Below are 23,436 nucleotides of genomic sequence, written 5' to 3'. Positions count from 1 at the left end.
GTGTGTGTTAGAGAGCCCCTCAGACCTCAAAACAGAGAACTGAGCTTGCCTTCACGTGGACCCTCACAGTGACCAAGGATTTTCTGTGAGGTGAACTGCAGTCTCTGTGGACTACTAAAGCCCCTGACAAGCTTAACACTGGTCTTGAGGGGGAGCTCACATTTGTGGGGCATGCAACATCACAGGGATTAATCTTCTACATAGCAGAGCAGACTCTGAGGTCTGCTGAGGACAGGTCACCAGCATGGTTTGCCCTCCCTGGAAGACAGTGCAAGCCTGCACTCTCCAGGAGACTCCCATCCTAGGTAACACCAGCTCCTTCAGCCTTCCCTGGAGGTGTCCCCACAGGCTTTCTGGGCTCCTGTGATTCCCTGCATCTCTTCAGGGCAACTTGTCTACCTCTCTCACAGCTAGTTCTTGCTCTGTTCTAGGACTTCAGTCACAGAGATGGACAGATAGGTGCCAAGAGAGAAAGAAAAAGGCACACCCATGCACACATCCCAGCATCCTTCCTTCTGTTTTCCATTCTCACAGCCTGCTAGCAGGTGCCTTGGAGAGACAAATAGAAAGCAAACCCGGCTCCCTCTCCAAAGGGCTGGTCACCATGCAGCTGTGTCTGGGTCACCTTGGGACTGATACGTGACATTTATGAGGGTTTTACTTGATTTTCCTTCCTTCTTCCCAGGTTCATTTATCCTTTGTTTACCCAAATGATTACAGTCGCCTGAGCCACATGGAGAAAGACAACAAATGTTTCTATCAGGAAAATCCTTATTACTTGGAAAGGTAGGATACTGCAAATGGAGGGTTGCTAGCAGGGAGGGAGGAGGTGGTTGGAGTGGAATTCTGTACTTCTGAGAGACTCTTTATTCTTAAATATCCCCTAAGCCTTGCAAAATGTTCAAGCATTTATATTTTCCCTCAGTATCTTATGCTCCCTTTAAGTGAAAACATGTGTAGGTCTCAAGAGGAAAGTACCACAGCTTTTCTTGCTCTATTAATCCAGTAGCTGGGTCAGAGCATGTTTGTTCCACTACATCAGTGAATGTATTTCCAGCAAACTTTGCCTGCCAGCAGCTGGAGCCTCCTGATGGCTGTTGCTGTGAAAGCCAAACCGTGCTCACCACTGGGCATCTCTCTTGAGAAAGAAATGCATGTAATTCATCTTCACTTGGGTTCCAGCAGTGACCCTGTAAGGGAACCACAACTCACATGCTCTCCCCTGCAACAGGCAGACACCTTGTGTGAGGACACCTCTCAGTTCTGCAGGACTTTTTTTCAGGATAAGGAGAGTGACTTTTCTGGTGAGATATAGTGGCCTCCCTGTGCTCAGGATCTGCCTCCCTGCAGGACTATTTTGAGGGCTGAAGCAGCAGAACATATCACAGGTTTGGGTAGGAACTCTGGAGTGTGAAGGAGAGAGGCCTGAAGGTGCCACCCAAATTTATTGCTTTGACAATTCATTTGTATTGTGACAGGAGTTGGGAACTGGGTTCCCATTTTGCTTCACACCACGCACTCATGGAGGAAAGCAATCCTGGAAAGTCCTCCCAAAAGCTTGAAGCACAGGTGTATGAGGACAGCAGTGGTGGTATGAGAGGAGAGAGGGAAAGCATTGCAGTTATCTACCTGATCAGCTTTTGCAGCATGATGACTTGTGTTTGTGAGCACTATACCATAAGTGAGATTTAAAGAGCAGTTTAAGGAAGGCTGAAGAAGTGTCTCAAGGTACTTATATTCCTCCTGTGCTATGTGAAAATGTCTGAGAGACTGGGTTATTAACCAAGGCAAATTGATGTATTTGACAATGCAGAGTAATATCTGATTGTTCAAAGATATGAAAGATGGTGGTGATGATAGGAAAAGAGAACCTAAAGATGCTGGACAGGTGTAGTCAGATTAATGGACCATCACCTCAGAAGCAGTGGCTGTAATTTATTTGGAGAGGGCAAAGTAACTTTCCTCAAACTTGTGTTTTGCCCTTTCCACTGCAGATTTGGATTCTACAAGTACATGAAAATGGATCGGCCAGAGAAGAGCCTGGACTCAGGAGAAAAGACAGAGGAGCCTGGTAGGGACCCTGGTATCAGACCCTGGAGGATCTTTTTACCTGTTACTTTTGTGTGTGATCTTCCAGCACCATCTGGAAGAAGTTCTTGAATTTCCATGCCAAGGACATCACAGCCCTTCACTGCCAGATTGCTGTGGCTGGGAGGAGATATTTGCTGCCACTTTCACTTCACTTAAGGGCAAGTTGGGAGGTCACCAAACAATAGGCTGTATTGGACAAGGTGACATTTAACTTCTTAGGCCTGCAGCTTAGCTGAGCTGCAATTCTAGCAAAACATGTGGAGAGAAGTGACAGAGCCCAAGCTGAGCAGTGTGGCAGCCTGTGCTTGGCACTGCCCTGCAAAGCTGTGGCCAGATGAACAGCTAAAGGCAGAGGCAGTCCCTTCCACAGTTTTTGGTAATGCTGGCTAATAGGTGCTGAGGATTTTGGTATGAACAAGAGCACAGCTTCTGTGTTTGAGAGTATTCCTGTCCTTCTGAGCAGGAGAGACAGCACTGACATTAGGCAAGAAGGAGCTGCCCCCAGCAGGATGGGTGCCTGGGTGAGGACAGAGAAGGCGTTTGGAGGATGCAGGAGGTGTAACTGTGATTATTCCTGCAGGATCCCAGGAGGGGAACCAGGACAACGTGCAGTACATGGAGCAGGATGTGGAGAGTACCAGTCGCCCTGAGCACCCTGGCACAGGGAGGGCAGAGCTGGCAGGCAACGCTCCCAGCAGCATGGTGGGCAGTGATGATGTTCATGAGGACTATTCCCTCCGGGAGCATCGTCGGCTCCTCTCTGTAACGGGTGGTGACAAACAAGAAGGGCTACAGGGGAGGAGGGCAAAGAGGTCTGATGTCAAATCAGCCACGCTGACCTCTGCCAACCAAAGCCTCATCCAGCCTGGCTCAAAGGGGAACCCAATAACACAGAGACCCCATTTAAAATCTGGAGTCAAAGATAACTCCAGAAGCCCTCCGCAGCATGCCAGGGCTGTCCAGGGGAGAGTACCTGTCAAAAAGGCAAACCCTTCTTCAAGGACTGTGCCTCAAAGAGAGAAGCCTCACAGTGATCCCAGGGACTCAGGGGTCACAATTCCCGAAGTGGTGAGACCTCAAGGAGACCTCAGGACTGCTAAGGATGGGCTGCAGCCAGCAGGCACAGTGCCAACCAGGAGGGGAGTCCCAGTCCCTGGCAAAGCTGGCAGGCATTCTGAGAGTGCTGCCAGCCCCAGCCAGCAGCCTGGTCTGTCACAGTGGCTGAACCAAGTGGAGTCCTACATTGCTGAGCAGAAGGCAGCCAAGAGAGGGGACACAGGGGAGAGAGAGGAGCAGGTGGAAGCTCCTGTGAAGGGCAAGTCTGGACCTGCGGCAGCCGAAGAGGAAGAGGAAGAGGAGGCGGACGGGGAGCCAGAGGAGGAAGATGAGGAGGATTTTGATTACGTACCGGTGTTTGACCAGGCAGTAAACTGGGAGCAGACCTTCAGCATGAGCAACCTGGACTTCCATATGCTGCGCACAGACTGGATTGACCTGAAATGCAACACATCAGGAAACTTGCTGCTAAGAGAAAGGGAGGCCCTGGAAGTCACACGTATCTTCCTGAAGAAGCTCAACCAGAGGAGTAAAGGGTAAGGCACAGTGTAAAAACCAAGGGGCAGTGTCCTGTGATTGGTGTACTATGATGCTGGAATACAGGGAATACCTGCTGTGTGAGGAGCTAGCAGTGGTCAGACGATAGACTAGAAGTGGGAAACCAGACTTCAGGCAAGGAATTTATGTAAAACCTGGGCTTTAAATACCTCTTTGGGCTGAGAAATAGAAATGCGTGGAATCATAGAATGTCAGGTTGGAAGGGACCTCAAGGATCATCTGGTCCAACCCTTCTAGTAGTATTGTGTATATGATATATCTCAGCATCCCATCAAGCTGAGACTTAAAACTTTCCAAAGTCTGAATATTGTACTTCAACAGCTGGTGGCAGTAAATATGAAAGAGGCTTCCATCTAGCAAAAAGGATCACTGGCTTTTTGTCGGCTTCCTCCATGCACAGTGTAGTTACTGAGAGCACACAGGAGCATTTTACCAGCTGAAGATTAAGAAACTCTGAGCAAGTAGGACTGGACCTCCTTGAACTTGTAGTGTGATGTCTGCCACATCTCAGCTTGTGAATCAGAAGGGGCTTATCAGATAATGTGGATCAATACACTGACCTCAGAGACAACGAAGTATTCTACATTGTTACCTCAGTGTGTGCACCTCCATCTTAAAACTAGCTAGATTTCTAGGTCTTAGTACTCATTTGGGAAGTTGTTTTAGCTCCCCCACTTCTTGATGACCTGATGGAGATCTGGTTTTGCTGGTACTCTCTTTTTACCTGGTCTTCTTTTTCTTCTCAAGACTTACCATCTTGATTGTATTTCTGGGAAACAGACATATCTCCTCTGAGCTTCTACAGCCTAAACAATCCAACTCCTGACCCTTCTGAGAATTCCATTGTATTTCCATAATATTCCTCTATCTCCTTCTTGCAGGTTTCAGTTTAAGTCAATTTTCCTCTATGTAAATGACCAGTATCTTGGATATTTTATAGAATGGGTGTTACTAGTTTCCTGTCCCTGCTGGAAGTAGCTCTCATGCTACATCTTAAGATCTCTTTTGTTTTTTCAGGGCTTATCAGTCATGGTGTGAGTGATAAGTACTCTCAAGCTTTTCTCAGCATTTTTAACTGATGAGTGTCCATTTTACAGCAGAAACTTTTGTTAGGATCTGAAAGGACATGACCTGGCATTTCATCCTGTTCTGACCATTATGAGCCTACAGCTTACTCCAGCTTTTACTGTATGATTGCTCAGTCCTACTCCATGTTATTGGCTGATAAGCTGTCACCAGCCAGTTTCACTAGCCCAAACATACTCCTTGTGCCAAGATCATTGTAGGAGGTGTTGAATACACTCACTATTACCAGCCCTATAATCATTCAGACACATTTGTTATTTTCTGTGTCACCTTTATTTCATTTCACTTGCCAGCTATTTCCCCTTGGCTGGAATCCCAGATCTAATCCCACGTGCTTGTGAATTTAGGAAGCAGGTGCTAAACCTTCCCATGGGACTTCGGAAAGAGTGCATTAAAGTATGGGGAGAGCTGGGGACAAAAAGGTTTTGTGCTAGCCAGGAGGAAAGAGCCCAGCAGAGACCAAGGGGCTGGAAGTAGGAAGAGGGGGTGGTGTCTGGGGGCTGTGCTGACTCCAGCTGTGTCTCCTGCAGGAGGTTCCAGCTGCAGCGCATCGTCAACGTGGAGAAACGCCAGGACCGCATGCGGGGCAGCCGGTACCTGCTGGAGCTGGAGCTGCTGGAGCAGGGGGGGCAGCTCGTCCGCTTCTCCGAGTACATCTTTGCCAGGGGCTGGCAGGGCATTGGCAATGATGAGGAGGAGGAGAGGAAGATGAGGAACCTGGCGTGGGGTCGGCGACGGCACCTGATGGCTGCGGCGAATGAGCCAGAGCTGTGCTGGCCCCAGGGCTTTTCCTGGAACCATCGTGCTGTGGTTCACTTTGTGGTGCCAGGTAAGGGGACCTGCCTTCCCAGGACAGCAAGGGATGGGGACATGGGTGCCTCCCATGAGGGCAGTCCTGAACAGCAGGTCTGGGCCGTCTCGTTTGGGTCACATCTAATTTCTGTTCTCTCCAGGTTAAATCTCCTAATACCATAGGGCCCAAACTCTCATGGGCTTGTAAGCTCAAAGAAAATTCCTGTCATATTCTGGGAAAAAATTCCCACTGATGCCTGGGCTCTTTGAAGCTATTTCAGCTTCCCTACAAGTTTAGCAGGGCTTGAGAGGAGTCAAGAAGCTTTGCCTGCTGAGAAGCTACACAGTCTTTGAAATAAGTTTTGCTTTGGTTCTCTCCCTCTTGCAATATAAAGTGAAAAACCAGGCACGTTGGGTGCTGCAGTTCATTTCTGACATGGAAGAACTGTTCCGAGTCACTAAGGATCCAAACTTCAACGTCATCATCACAGACTACAGCAGCAGTGACATGGATGTAGAGAAGGCTCTGAAAAGGTCTACTTTGCACAGGTGAGAGCACTGCTTGTCATGAAAAGCCTCTCATGCATATGCCTGGAAACACAGTACATCTGCCAGCTTCTATGTATTGACAAGCCACAGCCTCCTGCAGCTGGAAACACAAGAGATGACATCCATCCCAATCCTGCACATACACATGCATACATTGTTCTTATAATGTATGTACACATATACTCCATATCACAGCGTTATAACACTGGAATGCAATCCCTCTTGTAATCAGCAGTCCAGATGTGTCTCTTTTCTCCTGGCTTTTGTTCAAGTTTTCATGAGAGGACAGAAAGCAAGTGCCACAGTGAAGAGGCAGGGGGAGGACAGAGAAGACAAGAAAGTGGTGAGAAATGGGACAGAGAGTGTGGACACTTCTGGGGACACTGCTTGCTGGAATAACTGTCCAGCTTACCCTACTAAGACCAACCAGCCTTGGTTGCTCCTTTCATTTATGTGCCAGGAGTCCACAGTAACAGGTCTAGTAATGGGATGGAGCTGAAAAGACTTTTGCTAGGGACTGCCCTGTCCTTGCTATACAAGTGGGAAGATTCTCAGGGCACGCTGTGGCCTGGAGCAGCACTGAGCTTGCAGAGTTGCACAGCAAAGGTTTGCAGAGGGTGCATGAGAATGAGGGGCAGCTCTGCAGTGTGATGCTTGTGGTTTACCACTTGGGCAGCATGCACACACTGAAACTCTCTGTCCTGTCTGACCCACAGCTATCGGTACTTGAAGCTTTCGGGGAATTTTGAGCGTTCTGCTGGGCTGCAGGCGGGGATAGACCTGGTGACGGTAAGCCTGGGGCTATGGGGTCAACTGGAAGGTTTCTGATGTGTGTCCTGTGCCTCTTGCTGTTCATACTCAACACACTGGATTTTAGGAAGAAAGTAACCTAGCAAGCCAGATGAAACATAAATATATCTCCTGTCCTGCCAGAGTAAGAGTCTTCTCCCTAACTCCAAGAAGCCTGTGGTCCATTCACTTCTTGGCCAACCTGCTGGGCCTATCAGACAGGAGAGAAATCAGCAGTAGCAGTTTTATCATACTGGCTCTGCTGGTTGTAGTCATAGTATTTCATACCCATCGTTGAACAGCCAATCAATGACCATTTTGGCAGCCCCTCAGGACCTCAATTTCTGACCTAGCAAAAGCCATCTCTTTAATTCACTCCCATATCTCTTGTCTTTCTGCCCCTCAAGAAAGACTTGCCTGAAGTCAACATGATTTTTTTTTTTTTTTTTTCCAACTAATGTGGTTGATTCCAGGACCCACACAGCATCATTTTCCTATGTGACCTCCACATCCACTTCCCTGCTGGAGTAATTGATTCAATCCGGAAACACTGCGTGGAAGGCAAGATGGCCTTCGCACCCATGGTCATGCGGCTGCACTGTGGGATGTCCCCACAGTGGCCTGATGGTAAGAGGGAGTGGAGCCTCTTGGGCTCTGGACCTGGGGAATGGGAAAAGAAGGAGGGTGCATGCCACGTATAGATTGGTTCCTATGGTACTCTTGAGGCTGAGAGCTAAACGTACTTCCAGGGCCAGTGGGTGAGAGTGCCTTAGAGATAGGATGGGGTTTAACAGTATCAGGTACCTGGAACTTGAGACAAAAGAGCCAGAAGAGCCCTTTTTATGAAGTTTCTCTTGGTCATCTCCTAGGGCTTTCTATGTATTTGAGGACCTTGGAAAACCTATTCTTTACTCCTTTATGTCCATGTCTCTCTTTTCTTAGAGGGCACAGTCTGTCTTGAGGAGAGCTGATAGCCTGAGGATGAGGGGAAACCACTCAAGTCAGGGGGAGAAAATTGACACAGATCATCCAATTGTAGGATTTCCTTTAGACAGAAGTGACCATCCTGAGCCATCCAGTCACAGGGACAGTCCCTTGAAGCAGGGACAGTCCAGGTATGTTAGATACTATGCTGCCAGACAGGAGATGTGAGAGGCTTTGCTGAGAAGGGCAGTCCATACTGTCTGTCTGCAAGCCTTACCCACTTCCCAAAGCTTTAATATGGTTGGCTTTTCCTTGGTGCTGAGCTGGCTTTCTGGTGTCAATATTGTGCTAGAATTAGCTTTGAGTCTCACTCCAGCAGCCCTGGTGGAGCTGTGAATGATTCAAAACACCCACCTGCACTTGCCTCTTTTATGCTGTCCTCAGGCTACTGGGAAGTGAATGGGTTTGGTCTCCTGGGCATATACAAGTCTGACCTGGACAAGATTGGAGGCATGAACACAAAAGAGTTTCGGGACCGCTGGGGAGGAGAGGACTGGGAGCTCCTGGACAGGTAGGCATCCATTGTCATCATTCACGTGTTCAGCAGGGGAAACTCATTAGATCCTGGAGGACCAATGACCAGGAGAGAAGAGATTTAGACCGAGGTGACTAATGCCACCGTAAGCTTGTTCAGTTAAGGACAGCCTTTGAGCATGTCCTGAGCATGTCACAACCTCAAACCTAGTAGGTGAGTGAACCCAAAATAACACTACTAAAGCCACAGAAGAGAGAAGCTGTTTCCTGGTGCCTTCCAGCCCCAGTTTTGGTTGGCCACAGGCAGATCAGACACTGGTGATCATGAAGACTTCCTCCTCTTCAAGCAGTGCAGCACATAAGGAGTCCAGTTTCGGTCCCTCAGGCTTCCCATACTATGTACAGCAATTGTCCAGAAGAGCAGCTGTCAGAGAGACATATGAAGACCATGAAATACAGTCACAGTTTCTGAGAATTTTATAGTGAGGGAGCTCTGCTGTACAAATCCTAGGCTTCTGGGTTTGTAGTTCTATGTTTTGGGACCTCTCTTGTCTGATGTCTGTCTGATGACTGCAGGAAAAACGAACATCCTGAGCAATCCCATGTTGCCAGATGAGATCCCTTCTTTCCTCCTAGCCTGGCATGTGCAGCCCACTCCTCACCAGTCCTGTTCTCAGGGGTCTATAAACACTCACCAAGTGCCATTAGATGCCTGCTTGTGTATCTGAGATACCTCTGAGCTATTCTGTATTCCTTAATTGATTGCAGTCTTGCAAAAAATTGCAGTTTGCAGCTCAAACCCCCCAGGTATCTTTGTGATCGAGTCGATCAAGTTTTCTGTAAATCTGCCATTCTTCTTTCTGCCAGGATCTTGCAGGCCGGGCTGGAAGTGGAGCGTCTCTCCCTGAGAAACTTTTTCCACTGGTTTCACTCAAAGCGGGGCATGTGGAACCGGCGCCAGCTGAAGACACTGTAGCCTTCAACCTCAGAGCTGGGCAGCAGCACCATCCACCATCTCACCTCGACGTGCACTTTATCAAGGCACACAGCTGGGAGTACAAACTCTTCCTCTGCCTCCATAGCCTTCTGATGGGATGGTACAGCTGAGGAAGGGACGGTCAGACTAGGGGAGCAGGAGCTTCTCTTGTGTGCTCTTGCATCCAAGATGTGGGATCCATGTCTTGCTGGGAAGGCGTGTGGGGGAGATGCTGACAAGTGAATTGACTCATAAATTCCTGCCTTGTGGTCTGGTGGATGGTATAGTGGGAGAGGTGCCATATTTCCCATTGAGTCTTGCATGGTGCAACCCAAACAAACACAAATCCCAGCTAAGCCCAGAATTGTTTATTTACAGTAACACAGCTTCTCTTTCAATACTTGAATCAAAAAAAAAAAAAAAAAAAAAAAAAAAAGAGAAAGAAAAAGAAAAAAATACCTTCCCATTTCTCCTCCTTCCCCATCTCTCTGGTATTCATGCTTTTGGACAGGGGACCAAGTAAGTTCTCTGAACTGTATCCACATGCCCATGTGCTGACCCAAGGAAATCTGGATGTGGAGGAGCTGATAGGCACTTTAGGCTGCTAGTGCTTAGACGTTTCTCTGTGCTTTTCACTTCAGTCATTATGAAAAACCATGCCCATATTCAGCAAATTATGGGCCATGGTTGGAGACTTAAGTACATTTCCCCTTTGAGAACCACATTTGCCAGCAACTGGGCAAGGTAATAGGGGTTGATGTTACATCTCCACCTAAATTATTAATCCACTGCCTGAGGATAGTGGAGGGGTTATACAGAGAAGCTAGGAGGGCATCTCAGGAGGAACTTCGCAGCCTTATCTGACAGACATGTGTTTGTCCTAACAATATCAGGGAAACCCTAGCAGGGAAGAAGTGGCAATATTTTATTAATTGAAATATTGTTGATTTTGTCAGAAAAAGAGGAGACAGACTATTCTGCTCTCTAAATTCTGTATGTTTATGCAGTGTCTAAAGGTTAATTTAATAAGTTATAGCCTCACAGTTATGTCTTGTCATAGTTTGAATTTTATGTAAAGAACAGGCTTCATGGTTGAAGAACTGTCACAGCAGTTGGTGTTTCTGCTCTGGAACAGCCATGGGAGCTCCAGCCCAGTATGGAGGAGGTGGCCCCAGGCCTTGGCACTGGCACCGGGTGCAGGGAACAGTGAGGACAGATGAGGGCTGAGTGAATAAAAGGATGGGCAGACCCATGCCAACACTGATCCTACAGCTGTGGAAAGAGCTCCTGTCCACAGCCAGCTTGATGCTACAGGGAATTCTCAGCCTGTAAAACTCCCATTAATTTAAAGAAAGATTTTTTTACCCTTGTAACCGTTTTACAGGATCATAAAAACCCAGGGATCCCAGCACAGATAGTGCTATGCACTGGAGCTCTCATGTCTCCATACCAAGCTGACAGAGCTGCTACAGGTCTCAAGCTTCAGGGGAGAGCATGACCTAGGAGACTGCTCATGGCACCCAGGTCTGTGGGGAGTTGTTGAAAAGTTGGTAGTGGAGGTATGCAGGGTACAAGCAATGCTCACATGGTTCTGGAGTTTGCTTTTTACACTGATGGAGTGGATTCCAGTTCAGAGTAGGCATTCATCTATTATTTATTCTGTGGTGCTTGACAAGTCCATCAAGTTCCACCATTGCAGTAGAGAATTCAACTTGCAAGTCCTGGCACGTGAGATAGAAATCTTGTCAAATCATCTGCTTGTTCCAGTCTGGGTTCTGCGACTGATGGAGTCAGGACAAGTCAACCAGATTTCAGAAAGTTTCTCTGCACAGTGTGCAGCAATGGTGAGAAGGAGACAAGAGACAGCTGTGTCTCGGAATCCACAGAGCCTTTGCCAAAATGCAGACACTGAATATATCAGAAGAGGCAACCTTAGCCTTCTGGCCAAGACAGAGTGGCCTTTTTATTGAGAGGAAGTATTTTACCCATATAGAGGCTAAGAAATTAAACACTGTGGGGCAAGAGGGAAGAGGCTGACAGTGGTCAACACTATTTTTTTTTTTAAATAAAAACTTATATATAGTTTATTATAGGAGTTTAGGAGGCCAGAGCCCTGTGATGCAATGTTGCAATAAGCTCTGTTTCTGCCTGGAATGTGCAGTGTCAGTCAGGCTTTCAGTGCATGTCAGAGCCTGTGCTTCTCTCAAAAATGGGAACAGCCTCATTGAGTGTGCAGGTGAGCTGCTCTCCAGGCTCCAGGAGTGCATCTCCACAGCCTGTCCAGGCTGGCTTTGTCACGCAATCCCTGTGGAATGGGGAGAGGCTGGGGGGGGAGGGAGATGTGGTGAGGCATTAGCAGGACCCAGCTGTTTAGCTCCATCAGAGAATGGCATGGTGCACATTTTGCAGATGGAGAGTTGACTGACTTTGCAGTCAGCAAAGAGTGGATTGGAAAGTAGGATGCAGCTCTCAGCCCAGCACTGCCAGCAGAATTTAAGTGTTTTGCTCCAGTGTTTTATCTGGGGCTGTGCTCCTTCCTTCACACTTTACAGTCTAGACCAGTGGTAAGCAAAACTGTTTACCTCACTAAGGATTCCCTGATGGAAATGTAAGGAGCTAGTGGGTTTCAGTCCAGTTTCCTGATGGCCAGTATCCCCACTGTCAAAGTTGCCATCATATCTAGTGAGAGGTGTCCCCACCCATGCAGGGGGAGGTCGAATTAGCTGATCTTTAAGGTCCCTTCCAACCCAAACCATTCTATAATTCTATGATTTTATGTTCTTCCTGTTCAAGCACAGTGGGGATTCTTAGCTGGTATTTAAGCATTGTAGTAGTAAATGTGATTATATTAATTGGCACTAGCTGGCAGCTTGGAGGGAGCCCATGGGAACAAAAGCTCTCTTCCAGCCCACATGTTCAGGTTGTGGGGAGAGAGGTGCTACATGCTCACCAGTCTGCAAGCAGCAAATCTTGCAGAAGCAGCACTTGCCTTTGCTCTGAGGCTGCTGCCCCTCTTCCAAAGCAACCTGCAGTTTTTCTCTCCAGAGTCATGAAGAACAGGAGAACAGGGGGTATGTCAGGGGCAGGAAATCCTGCAGCCATTCAGTGAAGGGAGGTGACCATCCAGGGCAGTGGCCAGGACACCTTGGTCCTTGATCATCAGGTGGTTCACCCCATCACCGGTGTTGCAGCGCGTGCAGTGCCGCTGTGAGGAGGGCTCATCTTTGGGTCTGGCACAGGCCTCAGAGAGCAAGAGGGAACCTGGCTTCACTGCAGCCAGGACACTCACTCTCCCCAACAGTTGATCTGGTTTCTGTCACCAGGATCTCTTTAGGAAGCCGTGACTGAGTGTGTGGTGAAGTCTCCCCTAAGGCCTTCATGTGCATCCTGGCTGTGACCTACCTCAACAGCAGGAGTAAAGCAGTTGAATGTGATTTCCCATGCCTCAGGCAGGCAGCAGGGAGCTGCTCTGGTAACTCTCTGGCTGGGGACAGCTGGGGAGATGATGGACTGTGCTGAAGAAGAGAACTTCCCTGGGGCAGGATGTGGCCAGGCTGTGGACCATGGGCCCCCCAAGTGTGGGGTCCATGGCAAGTGGGCTCTGCTCACAAATGCAGACTCCATCTTAAGGACTGCGAATTGTGGGGCAGAGGCTTGTTTTACAGGACAATAAAGGGAATGAAGAAGAGCTGGCTTTTATTCTGAGAGAAACGTATTGTGTGAAAATTGCAATGTGACTTGTTTTGTCATTGTCTTTACTGTTTGTCTGGTATGAACATCTCATCTCTTCTCATTGCGTACAAATGTCTGAAGTTGTTTTTTAGATACCAATGCTTTGTGTTAAAAATCTGAATTGTACCTTTTAATTATCTGCCTTAGAGTGGCTCTGTGCCTTCAAAATGACTCATGGGCCACCCCTTTGTTAGAGTTGGGGGATGTACTGTTTCTCCCTCAAGTTTTATAAATATATTGTCTTCCTTCAAGAGCTCAGTTCTGTCTGCCTGTTACTCACACCTGCATCTCCATGCAGAAGGGTTTAGAAACAGGGTGTTGCTCCTCTGGCTTCATATAGCCAAAGGCATAGGCAATATCAGAGGGACAGGTCACTCTGCCCAAGCCAGCGAGAGCTCTGCAGCAAGAGATGAGTGGGAGATGCAGCAAGCAAGGTAGCCAGGAGCAAGACCTCTGTGGCTGTAGGAAGTGGAACAGCAGCAAAACAGTTTTTCTCCTGTCTTCTGGGCTTATAATTTGAAACAAGGTAGAAAAAAAAATAAATACACCTCCCAGCAGAACACAAGTGCAGTGTGGTAATAGAGAATATGGAGAACAAAGTAGTCCTGCTCACAAGCAGAGGACAATTCCTGAACAAGAGCACAGGTGAACACCTAGACCTGAGCTCGGTACCTGGCACAGCCTTTGGAAGTAGGAGGTTGCCTCTTTCATGGCAAGTGTTTGTTTTGATTGAAATTTGGATCCTTTTTTTGCTTTAACTATCCCTCCTTTGAGTAAAAAAGCTTGGCAGGAATGGGAGTCAGGCATGGAGAAAGAAAAAGGCAGCCAAGGTTGCTAATGAGCCTGATTACATTATGATGAGACATTATTACTAAAGGTGATGGGGCAAAAGCTTTCCAGCACACTGTAGTTCTTCTGGATGACAGGAAGCCCTCTTTTCATGGGCAGACCTCTCATGCTCATGTCATACCTGACCTGGCAGCTGTCTGAGATGATGGTGTTGAAGTTAATATCTCATAATAAAATTCCCCTCAGTGCTGATTTCCCATAATTTTTTACCTTTTCATGAACCCAGTTGGTCAGTAATGGCTGGAAACCCTTAGCTGGTGGTTTTGCATTGGTGAGAACAAGCTTTGCTGCCTCTACAGTGAATCTTTTTTCTAGAGGAGAGCAGGAAAACAGAGGCTTCTCAGAAACATTTATCCCTGTTTGCTGTCCAACTCAGCAGAGTCCAAAAGCTGAGAAAAGCTGCAAACCTCAGCATTGCTCCAGATCTGCCATCCCCCTGACAAAGGGGGGATGAGTCTTTGCCTGCCTCCCCAAACAGATCTCAGACTGTGCTCAGCTTTGCTGATTTAAATTCCAGTTAATACATAACTGGCATTTTCCACCCTACTCTTTCTATGCAACTTTTCCTTCAGCTTCAAAAACGCTACTGTTGTTTGCAGGTATGAGCTGGTGCTGGCCTGGAGCCTTACTCACCACCTTTGGTGGGAGAGGTCAGTCACACCCCCTCCAGAAAAAAGCACAGCCTGTGACTTCAACAGAAATTTAGTTCTGTAGAGTCAAATACAGAATTAAAATGAAATCTGCCCATACCTGTGGGTATTTTTAAGTATCAGACATGCCCAGGAGCTCCTGAAGACCGATGTGTGGACATTTTCATGGTATTTCTTTCTTAGTGTTGGCAAGAAAATACAAAATGAAAAATCAAAACTGAACTCTGAATCTGCCATACAGTGAAAAATCATTTAATAGTCAGAAAATCATGTAATTATTTGAAGAGGCTAACACCAGGCTACTAAAATATATATATTTTTAGCATGACTACAGCGTAAAAAAATTTAGGATTGAAAATTTTTACACTTTCAAAAAAACTATGAAAAAACATTAATCTAAAGACTCTTCCCTTTAAGGAAACAAATTATTCTGGTACAAGAGAATTTCCAGCATTGTCAGTAAAAAACGATATATTTAAAAACATTTATGTTAGCCATAAGACCTGATATTATTATGGTGATGTTTTAAAAAAGTAATACACCTATCATTTCTTATTGTGGCAATAAGCCTACAGTGTCTCCTTGTGTTAATGTTTCTTCATTTTCCACTAAATATTGTCAAGGTTTTCTGACATCATTCCTGGTAGGTCCCTGGACCATCAGACCATAATATCTATTTTTTATAAGTGTTAATTTTCCAGTGCCTGGAGATACCTGATTGTATTCTTAAATGTATTGCATTTAATTTTATCTTTTCATAACTAGGATAATATTTGAACTCGTTTTAGTTACCCTGACATCCACATACTTTTCTGTTCTCACATGAGAACTTCTTTTAGTTTGAGAAATCCATTCCAACATTTGGTAGGTATACTCTTAGAGAATATTGTTCTAAGTATAGCAACTTATGCTTGAGACAAAAAAAAAAAAAACAACAGCTGGACTTGTTTACTTAGCCTACAAAGTAAATCGTTCAGGCTTTTCTACAAAATGAGCCAATATTGAATATGTGAAGCAGGCAACTAAAATAAGAGTTTTACAGAACTGTGCTTTTACGTTGTGTACCTTCTGCTGTTCCTGTAGCTTTCTCTAGCCAAGTTTGCTCTGGCTTTGCAACGCCATGTTTTCTCCCCTTCAGAACTTCAAAAGCATCATGGCAAGGAGCTGGTGTACCATGACACACACACCTTTTTGAAAGTTTAACCCAGTTCTCTGGATTTGTTGATGTGCTCCTGCTGAGGTCAGTGAAAAAGCAGAGGAGGAGAGCTTTCCCTGCCAGCCACGCAGCTCAGATCCTGCAGGGAAGACAAGAAATGCCAGTAAGGTTGCAGCAGGTTCCTCTGTGCTGCATGGGCAGAGAGCAGCAGTCCTGGGCTACCACATCACTCAGCCACCCCTACAGATGTGGTTGGGTGCTGCTCTTCTGTGCTTACACCTTTCTGGACCCTAAGCCAGCAGTGTTTTTAAAGAGGCTTTTGGCCTTTGCATCCTCCTCCATCATATCATGAGTCTGTGGAGCTTTCTTGCTGGCTGTTGCCCCAGCATATTGCATTTAATCTGTGTTTACATGTTGCAAATCAAGTAAGCAAGAGATGGGAACTTTACTTCTTGACTTTTGACTCAAGAACATGCCCTTCCCTCCTTACCAGTGCTGTTTAAAATCTCTGTAGGAAACATGGACAGTGGGATAGAGCGTGTCCTCAGCAAGTTTGCTGACAATACCAAGCTCTGTGTTGTGGTTGACACGTCAGAGGGAAGGGATGCCATCCAGAGGGACCTTGACAGGCTGGAGAGGTGGGCCCATGCCAGCCTCATGAAGTTCAACATGGCCAAGTGCAAGGTCCTGCACCTGGGTCAGCATAACCCCAGGCACAAATACGGGCTGGGGGGAGAATGGATAGAGCCTTGAGGAAAAGGACTTGGGGGTGATAGTAGATGAGAAGCTTGACATGAGGTGCCAGTGTGCATTCACAGCCCAGAAGGCCGACCACATCCTGGGCTGCATCAAAAGCAGTATGGCCAGCAGGGAGAGGGAGGTGATTCTGGCCCTCTGCTCTTGTGAGACCCCATCTGGAGTATTGCATACAGCTCCAGAGCCCCCAGCACAGGAGAGATACAAACCTGTGGGAGGAGGTCCAGAGAAAGGCCTCAAATGTGATCAAAGGGATGGAGAGCCTCTGCTACAAAGACAGGAGACTGAGAGAGTTGGGGCTGTTCAGCTTGGAGAAGGCTCCAGGGAGACCTTATAGAAGTCTTCCAGTACCTGAAAGGTCTCCACAGGAAAGCTGTGAAGGGACTTTTCACCAGAGGGAATAGTGATAGGACAAGGGGTAATGGTTTTAAACTGAAAGAATATAGATTTAGGTTAGATATTAGGAAGAAATTCTTCACCACGAGGGTAGTAAGATACTGGAATAGGTTGCCTTGGGCAGCTGTTGATGCCCCCTCCCTGCAGGTGTTTCAGGCTGGGTTGGGTGAGACCTTGTGCAACCTGGTCTAGTGGGTGTTGTCTCTGCCATGATGGCTGCATGAAGAGCTCTTCCCCCCACTGCCTTGACAGCACCTTCCTTTTCTCCCTCTCAGATAACAGTGCCATCAGTGGATACCTCCCAGAACGCACCAGGTTTTCGTTCCCAAATAAATTTGGCTCCCTGTCCACAAGTGGTGCCCGTACCTAGCGGGAGGTCTCCAGGCTTCTGAAAACCACTTGCTGGCAATAAAACCCAGCAGTTGGGCTGTTTGGTGCTCTTGCTTTCAAGGTCAAGAAAGGAGAAATCCCCCCTTGAGGGAAATTGTTCAATGGCCCCAGATGCCCATGGTACAACAACATGCCTCTGGAAGGGCTTTGTTCATTTGTGCAGCTTTGCCTTCTTCTCCCTCAGCTTGCAGTGATGTTTTTTGAGACCGAGGGCCCATCCGGGGGGCTGGCAGTGATGGGAACTCACCCCTTTCTTACCTGACTCTATTGCCCTGTGACTTAATATGGTCGAAAATTCCTGGTAGGGTAGAGGCCGGTCTTCTGCACCCCAAAAGCTGTGATGAAGATGTTGAGGATGACCGTGATGAAGATGAGAGCTGTGGCAGCATTGTTGAGTATATTGAGGTGAGGCTGCTTTGCAACATCATTCAGGTTCAAGCGAGCTGCATGATACAATACAAAAAGAACAGGAGATGGGTAGCTTGACTCCAAGTCCCCCAGCCCCTGCAAGACTTCCCTGCCAGGAGAATGTCCATCGTGCCCCTGACCACTGTGGCCACAGAGCAGGAAGAATAGTCCAAGGAACTTTACAGGGGCCACATCTTGCCCTAGATCAACATATGACGACAAAGCAGAGAAAAAAACATTCTTTCTTGTGTCATGTTTTTGTTTTGCAATGGGAGTGGCACAGCCCTCCAATGGACAGCCCTAAATAGCCAAATTACTGCTGTGTGCTAGCACAGCATGTGCTGTGTGACACCACCACCACTGCATGGCCATGGGACATGGTAAGGAAAGCCTGGGTGACATGGGGGACAAATTGAGTGAGGTGAAAGGTAAAATGTAGTATCTGCAGGAGGTGCGTGTTATAGGATAAGCAGCAAGAGTGCCAAACCCCATCTCTCTCCCTACAACAAGGATTCAGCAGTGGAGAAGTGAAGGAAGAGTTGTGTTCGGAGCTGTTGTCCAAGAGAAATAAACAACCTACTCCCCGCTCTGAAAAGCAGTAACACAGAATCTTCCCAGTGCCCACGCCAGGCTGGCCCTCCTGTAGCCCTGGGAAGGTTGGAATCCTCTTCAGGGGAAGAGGATTCTTCTTTCCACCCCCGTGCTTGCCAAACCATGGGGTTCCCTACCACAGTAGCACCCTGCAAGGGTGCACACACCTCAGCAGCCACCTTACCAGTTATGATGAGAAGAATCCCAATCACCACCTGGAAGAAGAGAGAGACGCTGATGAGCACGACGAGTATGGTGTAGTACTGGAAGGAAGGGCCCTGCTCCAGCACAGCTTTGAGCTGTGTGACGTTGGCCATGAACAGAGCCACGTCCAGCATGCTCTCCGCCACGCTCTTCTTCGTCGCATAGTGGTTGATGTTCATGGGCCCGCTGTACCGAGGCTGAGAATCCACATCCTGGGGAGACAGAAGAAACCACATGAACTGGCACAATTGCAAAGCTGACAGACCCATCCGTGTCAAATGGGCTGCTGCCTCCCCACAGGGTTTGCCTAGAAAGCCTGGGAAGGAGTCAAGAGTTGTGTGTTTCAACTGTGTTGAGAGTGCTCGTTTTCCATTGAGTCACCACATCATATTAATAAGCACAGAGATTTGCAGTGATCAGGAGCTCGGCAAAGTTAAAAAAATACTGGGTATTTTTGTGGAAAACAAACCTGACTGAAGTTACAATAATGTAGAGTACCCAGAGCCAAGGATTTTGCAAGAAATATTAAATTCTCTTCCTTCAGGGGATAATCAAGCTTCAAACTTGGGAAGGAGATTAGAGAGAGATCTTCTCTTTGGTTTGGGTGCTCAAAGGCTGCCAGTTGTCAGGCTTTATATCCCCTCTGAACACTTTTTGCTGGCTACTGTCTTAGATGAGATGATAGAGCAGATGGGACAATCCACTTTTTTGGTTCTGAAGCCAGGGGCAATATTTCTTCAAAACATGAGGCACTGAAACCCACTGAGGCAAGAAATACCTAATTTTAATTCAGAAAAACTTTTTTGATGGTGCAAAGAAACAGGTACTTACAAGGAATAAGTCACCTGCTTGCCCTTAACCTAATTACAAGCTGGAGGTCATTTGGCTGCTTTTAGCCACCCACCTTTTCCATCTTTCTTGTTAAGTGAGATCTCCTGTTACCTGTCTTGACCCAAATGACAAAAAAAAAAAACAGAAAGGGGATGATTTTCAAGTCACCTAGATTGTCCTTAGCTGGTAATAAACCACAACCAAAGGCAACAATTACAAAAGACTGGATATATTTGCAGCAAGGTATGTTCTTCTTTCTAAAAAGAAAGACAAACAACACTTCTGTGTAGCAGGGAGGCTTCAGTTCTGGGTAATCCATGTCCTGCCAACTGTAGTGAATACCAGCAGCCTTGCCCTCAGCACTGATGGGTAACCCTTTAAATCTGGAGATAAGAACCAGGTGGGAGCCTTGGGTGACCTCTTTTGTTCAGAGTGGTGGCAGAGATTTTTCCAGGTGCCTGCTGGAAGTAGGACGGTGCCTATGTAAGATGGTAAGTCCAATTTTGCCTTTTTTTTTTTTTTTTTTTTTTTTTTTTTTTTTTTTTTTACCAGAAAAGGTTGAAAATGTAATCTTTCTCCATTCTTTGGGCATGAAATTTAAGAAGGGTTATGGTCATGTGCTTTATTGGGCTGTATCTGGTGTCTTTGTGTATCTGTGGCTCTTTCTGTGCCAGACTGGGAGTGCAAGCAAAACCAGTGCCTCTGGGAGAGTGCTGCACATGGTTTTGTGTCTGATACTGCCATGGGCTGAAATACAGAAGAAGGTTGTGGCCTGAGCCAGTAATCACCCTCATGTGAGAAAGTTGCAAAGCAAAAAGAAGGCAGGAAGGATGGAAGGACTGTTCCCAGTTTGAACTGTCAGTGAACCGTGATCCCTAAGAAGGGGCTAGCTTAAGGTAGGAAAGTGCTTTTGAGGAATTTTTTATTAATCTGTTTGTTTTGATAGTTTAAAGCGTGTAATTCCTTACTGTTTCTAATTTACTGTTTCCAACAGTGAAAGTTATTGTGGTCAAGAGGGCACTTTGCAAGTTTGTATTTTTTTGCCATGGAAAGTAAAAGATACTGGAAAGAGATAAAGTAGAGAGCCAGTAAGGACTCTGAGGCAATGTGTAAGGGTTCAGAACTTCTTACATATTACTGTCTGGGGAGGAATAGAAGTATCTCATGGAAAGGATGCCAACAAAAGATCTGATCCTGGGAACACATATTAAAGCCCCTGTATTAAGGTACTGCCCTCTGTCAGTTGGCTTACAAAAAAATCCTGTCACAACATAGTGGTACCCGTTCCAAGTGGTGCAAGGTTTGAGATTTGACTCCCTACATGTGTTTTCTTCATATTCCTGAAGAGCCAGCCCTCCTCCTGCAGTGTCACAAGGCTGGGCACTGATAGTTTATCTGTGTGATGATGAGTTAAGGGTGTGAGAATGAGGGTGCTGTACAAACAAGGCAGCTTTTGTTGAATGAGTGACTGGTACAAGGAGGCTGAGACATCTGCTCCCAGTTGCTTATGTGGATCCAAATAAAGTCGGGGCCTCTTGTTGAATGAAAATGTGTCTTCCTTTTGAGCTTTCCCCACACTTTTTTACCTGGAGTGTGAGAAGGGGGAGTGTTAATGTACTGAACTCTGGGTCCCAGATGATCAGGCCAGGAAAACTGAGAGGTTTCTCGTGCGCTTTTCTGGATGAGAGCAGTGGCACCTTCCCTTGTCTGGGACATTCTAGCACAGCCAGGGATGGCCACTGCTCTCTGATGTGGACTCACTGGATCTGGGAAACCCTTGCTCTGAGCAATCAGAAACTGTGATTTCTGTTTCAAAGTTCTGTCAGCCCAGGTGTAGTAAATCCACAAAGGTGGCTAAATGGTTACTGAATGATGAAAGCTGGAGACCAAGCTTTCAGTCAGGCAAGTAGCCAGTCAACTCTGACGCAGGAGTCCACTGAATGTAGAGAAATGCAGTTCAAAGGATTTGTCTTGACTAGAATATTCTGTTTAGTCCAGCAGCTGTGACAGCAAGTCTCAAACATCAACTAACAAGGGGCTTAAGCAAACGGGGAGTCTTCAAAGACCTGGCATTAAAATTAATGCAGGAGGATGGCTTTGTGTGGGATGCCTGGTGCCATAGCTTTCATCAGGCTTTGTCTTCAAGTTCTGTCCTGTAAACTGCTGCGGCTCAGGAGGTTCACAAGCAACTTAGGTTTTCCTGCAGCAGGATTGCCCAGGCAGCTGTGGGGGGTTATGTGGGATCACTGGGGAGATTAAATTATTCCCTTTTGGCAGATAGAGGCCTCAGTCAAGTCCCAGGGACATACCTGAAGGCTCATCAAAGTGATTTATGTCATCAGTCTAGAGCTGGTGTCTTTCTAGACGCTTCTGGAAGTGCTCTCCTTCTGAGAGTGCAGATCCCTGTCTTCCCTTCTCCATCGTGCATCAAAGAGAGGAAACCTGGATCTGGCAGTCAGACACTGAGTTCATCTTGCAAGCGTTGTTGCAGAGCCATATGAGGCAGCATCTTTCCCTGCAAAGACTTGGCTTCAGTCTGATCTCAGGCAAATTCCCTTTCTGCTTCCTTTTGTGTACACGTGGCACAGTGATATGGATCACTGCAGTGGCTGAGTGAAGCACCAGTCTTCTCTGTTGCAAGTCAGAGGCTTTATTCTTACTCAAAGCACACATCCCCACAAATATTTAACTTGCTTCTATTGTTAATTTTGTGTGCTATTTTGTGTGAATTTTTACAGAAAAAGGATAAGTATCATCACAAGTGTCACGTGTAGTTTGTTGTGTTTTCTGTTTGGTTTTGTTTCGGTTTTTTTTTCTTGTAAATTTGATCTCTGTTTCTGCTGTCGGGAGTTGTGAAGTCCCAAGGCCTGTGAAACCTGGCTCTGGCACCAGAGGGCATGCTGAGCTCCGCAGCTCACTGAAGCAACCTGAAAAATTTCCACTGAAATTAGTTTCCAAGGGAAATTCTTCGGGTTTTTTTTTTTTTTTTTTTTGGTTGGTTGGTTGGGTTTTTTGTTTTTTGGGTTTTTTTTGTTTGTTTTTTGTTGTTTTTTTTTTTTGCATTTATTTTTACAAGACATTTTACAACTACTTTCTTCTAAAAACTTTTGGAGGAGTTTCACCTAAATATTTCTTCCCAAAGCTCAGAGATTTTGGGCCAAGGGGAGTATAGACCTTTCTTGAAGATACTTGGACAATTCATACAAATACTACAGTTTTTCTTGTTGTGCTTTTCAAGGCAGGGAAAAAGAAAAATGCAGAGCAGATCTGATTGCAAATCTGTGTGCTTTTTGGGTTCTGTGACCCTATCCCCAGGGCAGAACAGACTGAAAGAAGCAGTGGGACAGCATAAGGCTCTGAAGTATGAGAATGATAATCCTCTTCATGGGACAGAGGGGGATATCTGAGGAGAAACTATATTGTTGGCCACTACTTCCAAGGGAAGTGCTGGAGGATGCCAAAGAAAACAGAGACATGAATGCAGGCTGTGCACTTGGAGGTGTTGGTTCAGAGGCAACCACTATGGGGATTTGGGCTGATAAACACACAGGCACAGCATTGGGCACCAGGGAAAAATCTGGGGTATATTTTCACGGGATTTTCCAGCTGGCAGCTTTAGAAGTACTTCGCAAACATCAATTGATGAAGGTTAAAGCATGCTGCAAGTCATCATCTTGCAAGGTAGGGGAGGAGCATGGTTCCCTTTCTCCGGGCAGAAAATAGAGAGACCAAAGGCTCTGCCCTCAATCAATACTTCTACTTTTAAGTGCACAGTAGCTTCTCAACTCTTCTAGAGAAGCTCACTCCCTGCAGCTCCCAGACACTTGATTTGGTGTGAAAGGAGCCAATTTTCATCTTTTTTGGCCTGCATGCCATGCCTGGGCATAGATAGTGGTGGTGCTAGGAGCAGCAGTCATGAGCAGAATCCCTTGACAGAGGGGGAAGCAGGTTTGTGCAGAGGCTCAGGAGTGCCAGAGAAGGGACACTCTTTGGTCAATACCAGGGGTGTTGCAAACTCTGCAAGGCAAGGTCTGTTTTTCTCCACACAACAGTAAGCATCTTGGCTGTGTTCCATGAACAAAAGTAATCATAAACCTTGTCGTGGGTGCTGTAGGCAA

The 23,436-nt window shown here is 46.6% G+C and overlaps 2 protein-coding genes across 5 annotated transcripts in view; one reads left to right on the top strand and one right to left on the bottom strand.

Annotated features, from left to right (window-relative positions):
* Positions 1-13,340, top strand: part of B4GALNT3 (beta-1,4-N-acetyl-galactosaminyltransferase 3) — a 65,067-nt gene extending 51,727 nt beyond the window's left edge. For all 4 annotated transcript variants that reach the window (XM_071768588.1, XM_071768572.1, XM_071768578.1 and 1 more), the window contains 9 exons: positions 686-786; positions 1,995-2,071; positions 2,672-3,683; positions 5,322-5,620; positions 5,979-6,132; positions 6,849-6,921; positions 7,395-7,548; positions 8,290-8,416; positions 9,247-13,340. In XM_071768588.1, coding sequence (XP_071624689.1) covers positions 686-786; positions 1,995-2,071; positions 2,672-3,683; positions 5,322-5,620; positions 5,979-6,132; positions 6,849-6,921; positions 7,395-7,548; positions 8,290-8,416; positions 9,247-9,355 — 2,106 coding nt within the window. In that variant the 3' untranslated portion in view covers positions 9,356-13,340. The remainder of the gene's footprint in view (positions 1-685; positions 787-1,994; positions 2,072-2,671; positions 3,684-5,321; positions 5,621-5,978; positions 6,133-6,848; positions 6,922-7,394; positions 7,549-8,289; positions 8,417-9,246) is intronic.
* A 4,051-nt stretch (positions 13,341-17,391) lies between these two features.
* The window catches only part of NINJ2 (ninjurin 2), a 46,077-nt gene continuing 40,032 nt past the window's right edge, over positions 17,392-23,436 (bottom strand). Inside the window, exons 2-3 of the mRNA XM_071768548.1 lie at positions 18,468-18,699; positions 17,392-17,727 (exon numbers count right to left, since the gene is read on the bottom strand). Of these exons, the coding sequence (XP_071624649.1) occupies positions 17,564-17,727; positions 18,468-18,699 (396 nt within the window). The 3' untranslated portion in view covers positions 17,392-17,563. The remainder of the gene's footprint in view (positions 17,728-18,467; positions 18,700-23,436) is intronic.

This window comes from Heliangelus exortis, chromosome 1 (assembly GCF_036169615.1).
Source record: "Heliangelus exortis chromosome 1, bHelExo1.hap1, whole genome shotgun sequence".
In the NCBI taxonomy this organism is placed as follows: domain Eukaryota; kingdom Metazoa; phylum Chordata; class Aves; order Apodiformes; family Trochilidae; genus Heliangelus; species Heliangelus exortis.
Note: the sequence above shows the minus strand (reverse complement) of the source record. Positions and strands in the feature narration are given on the sequence as shown.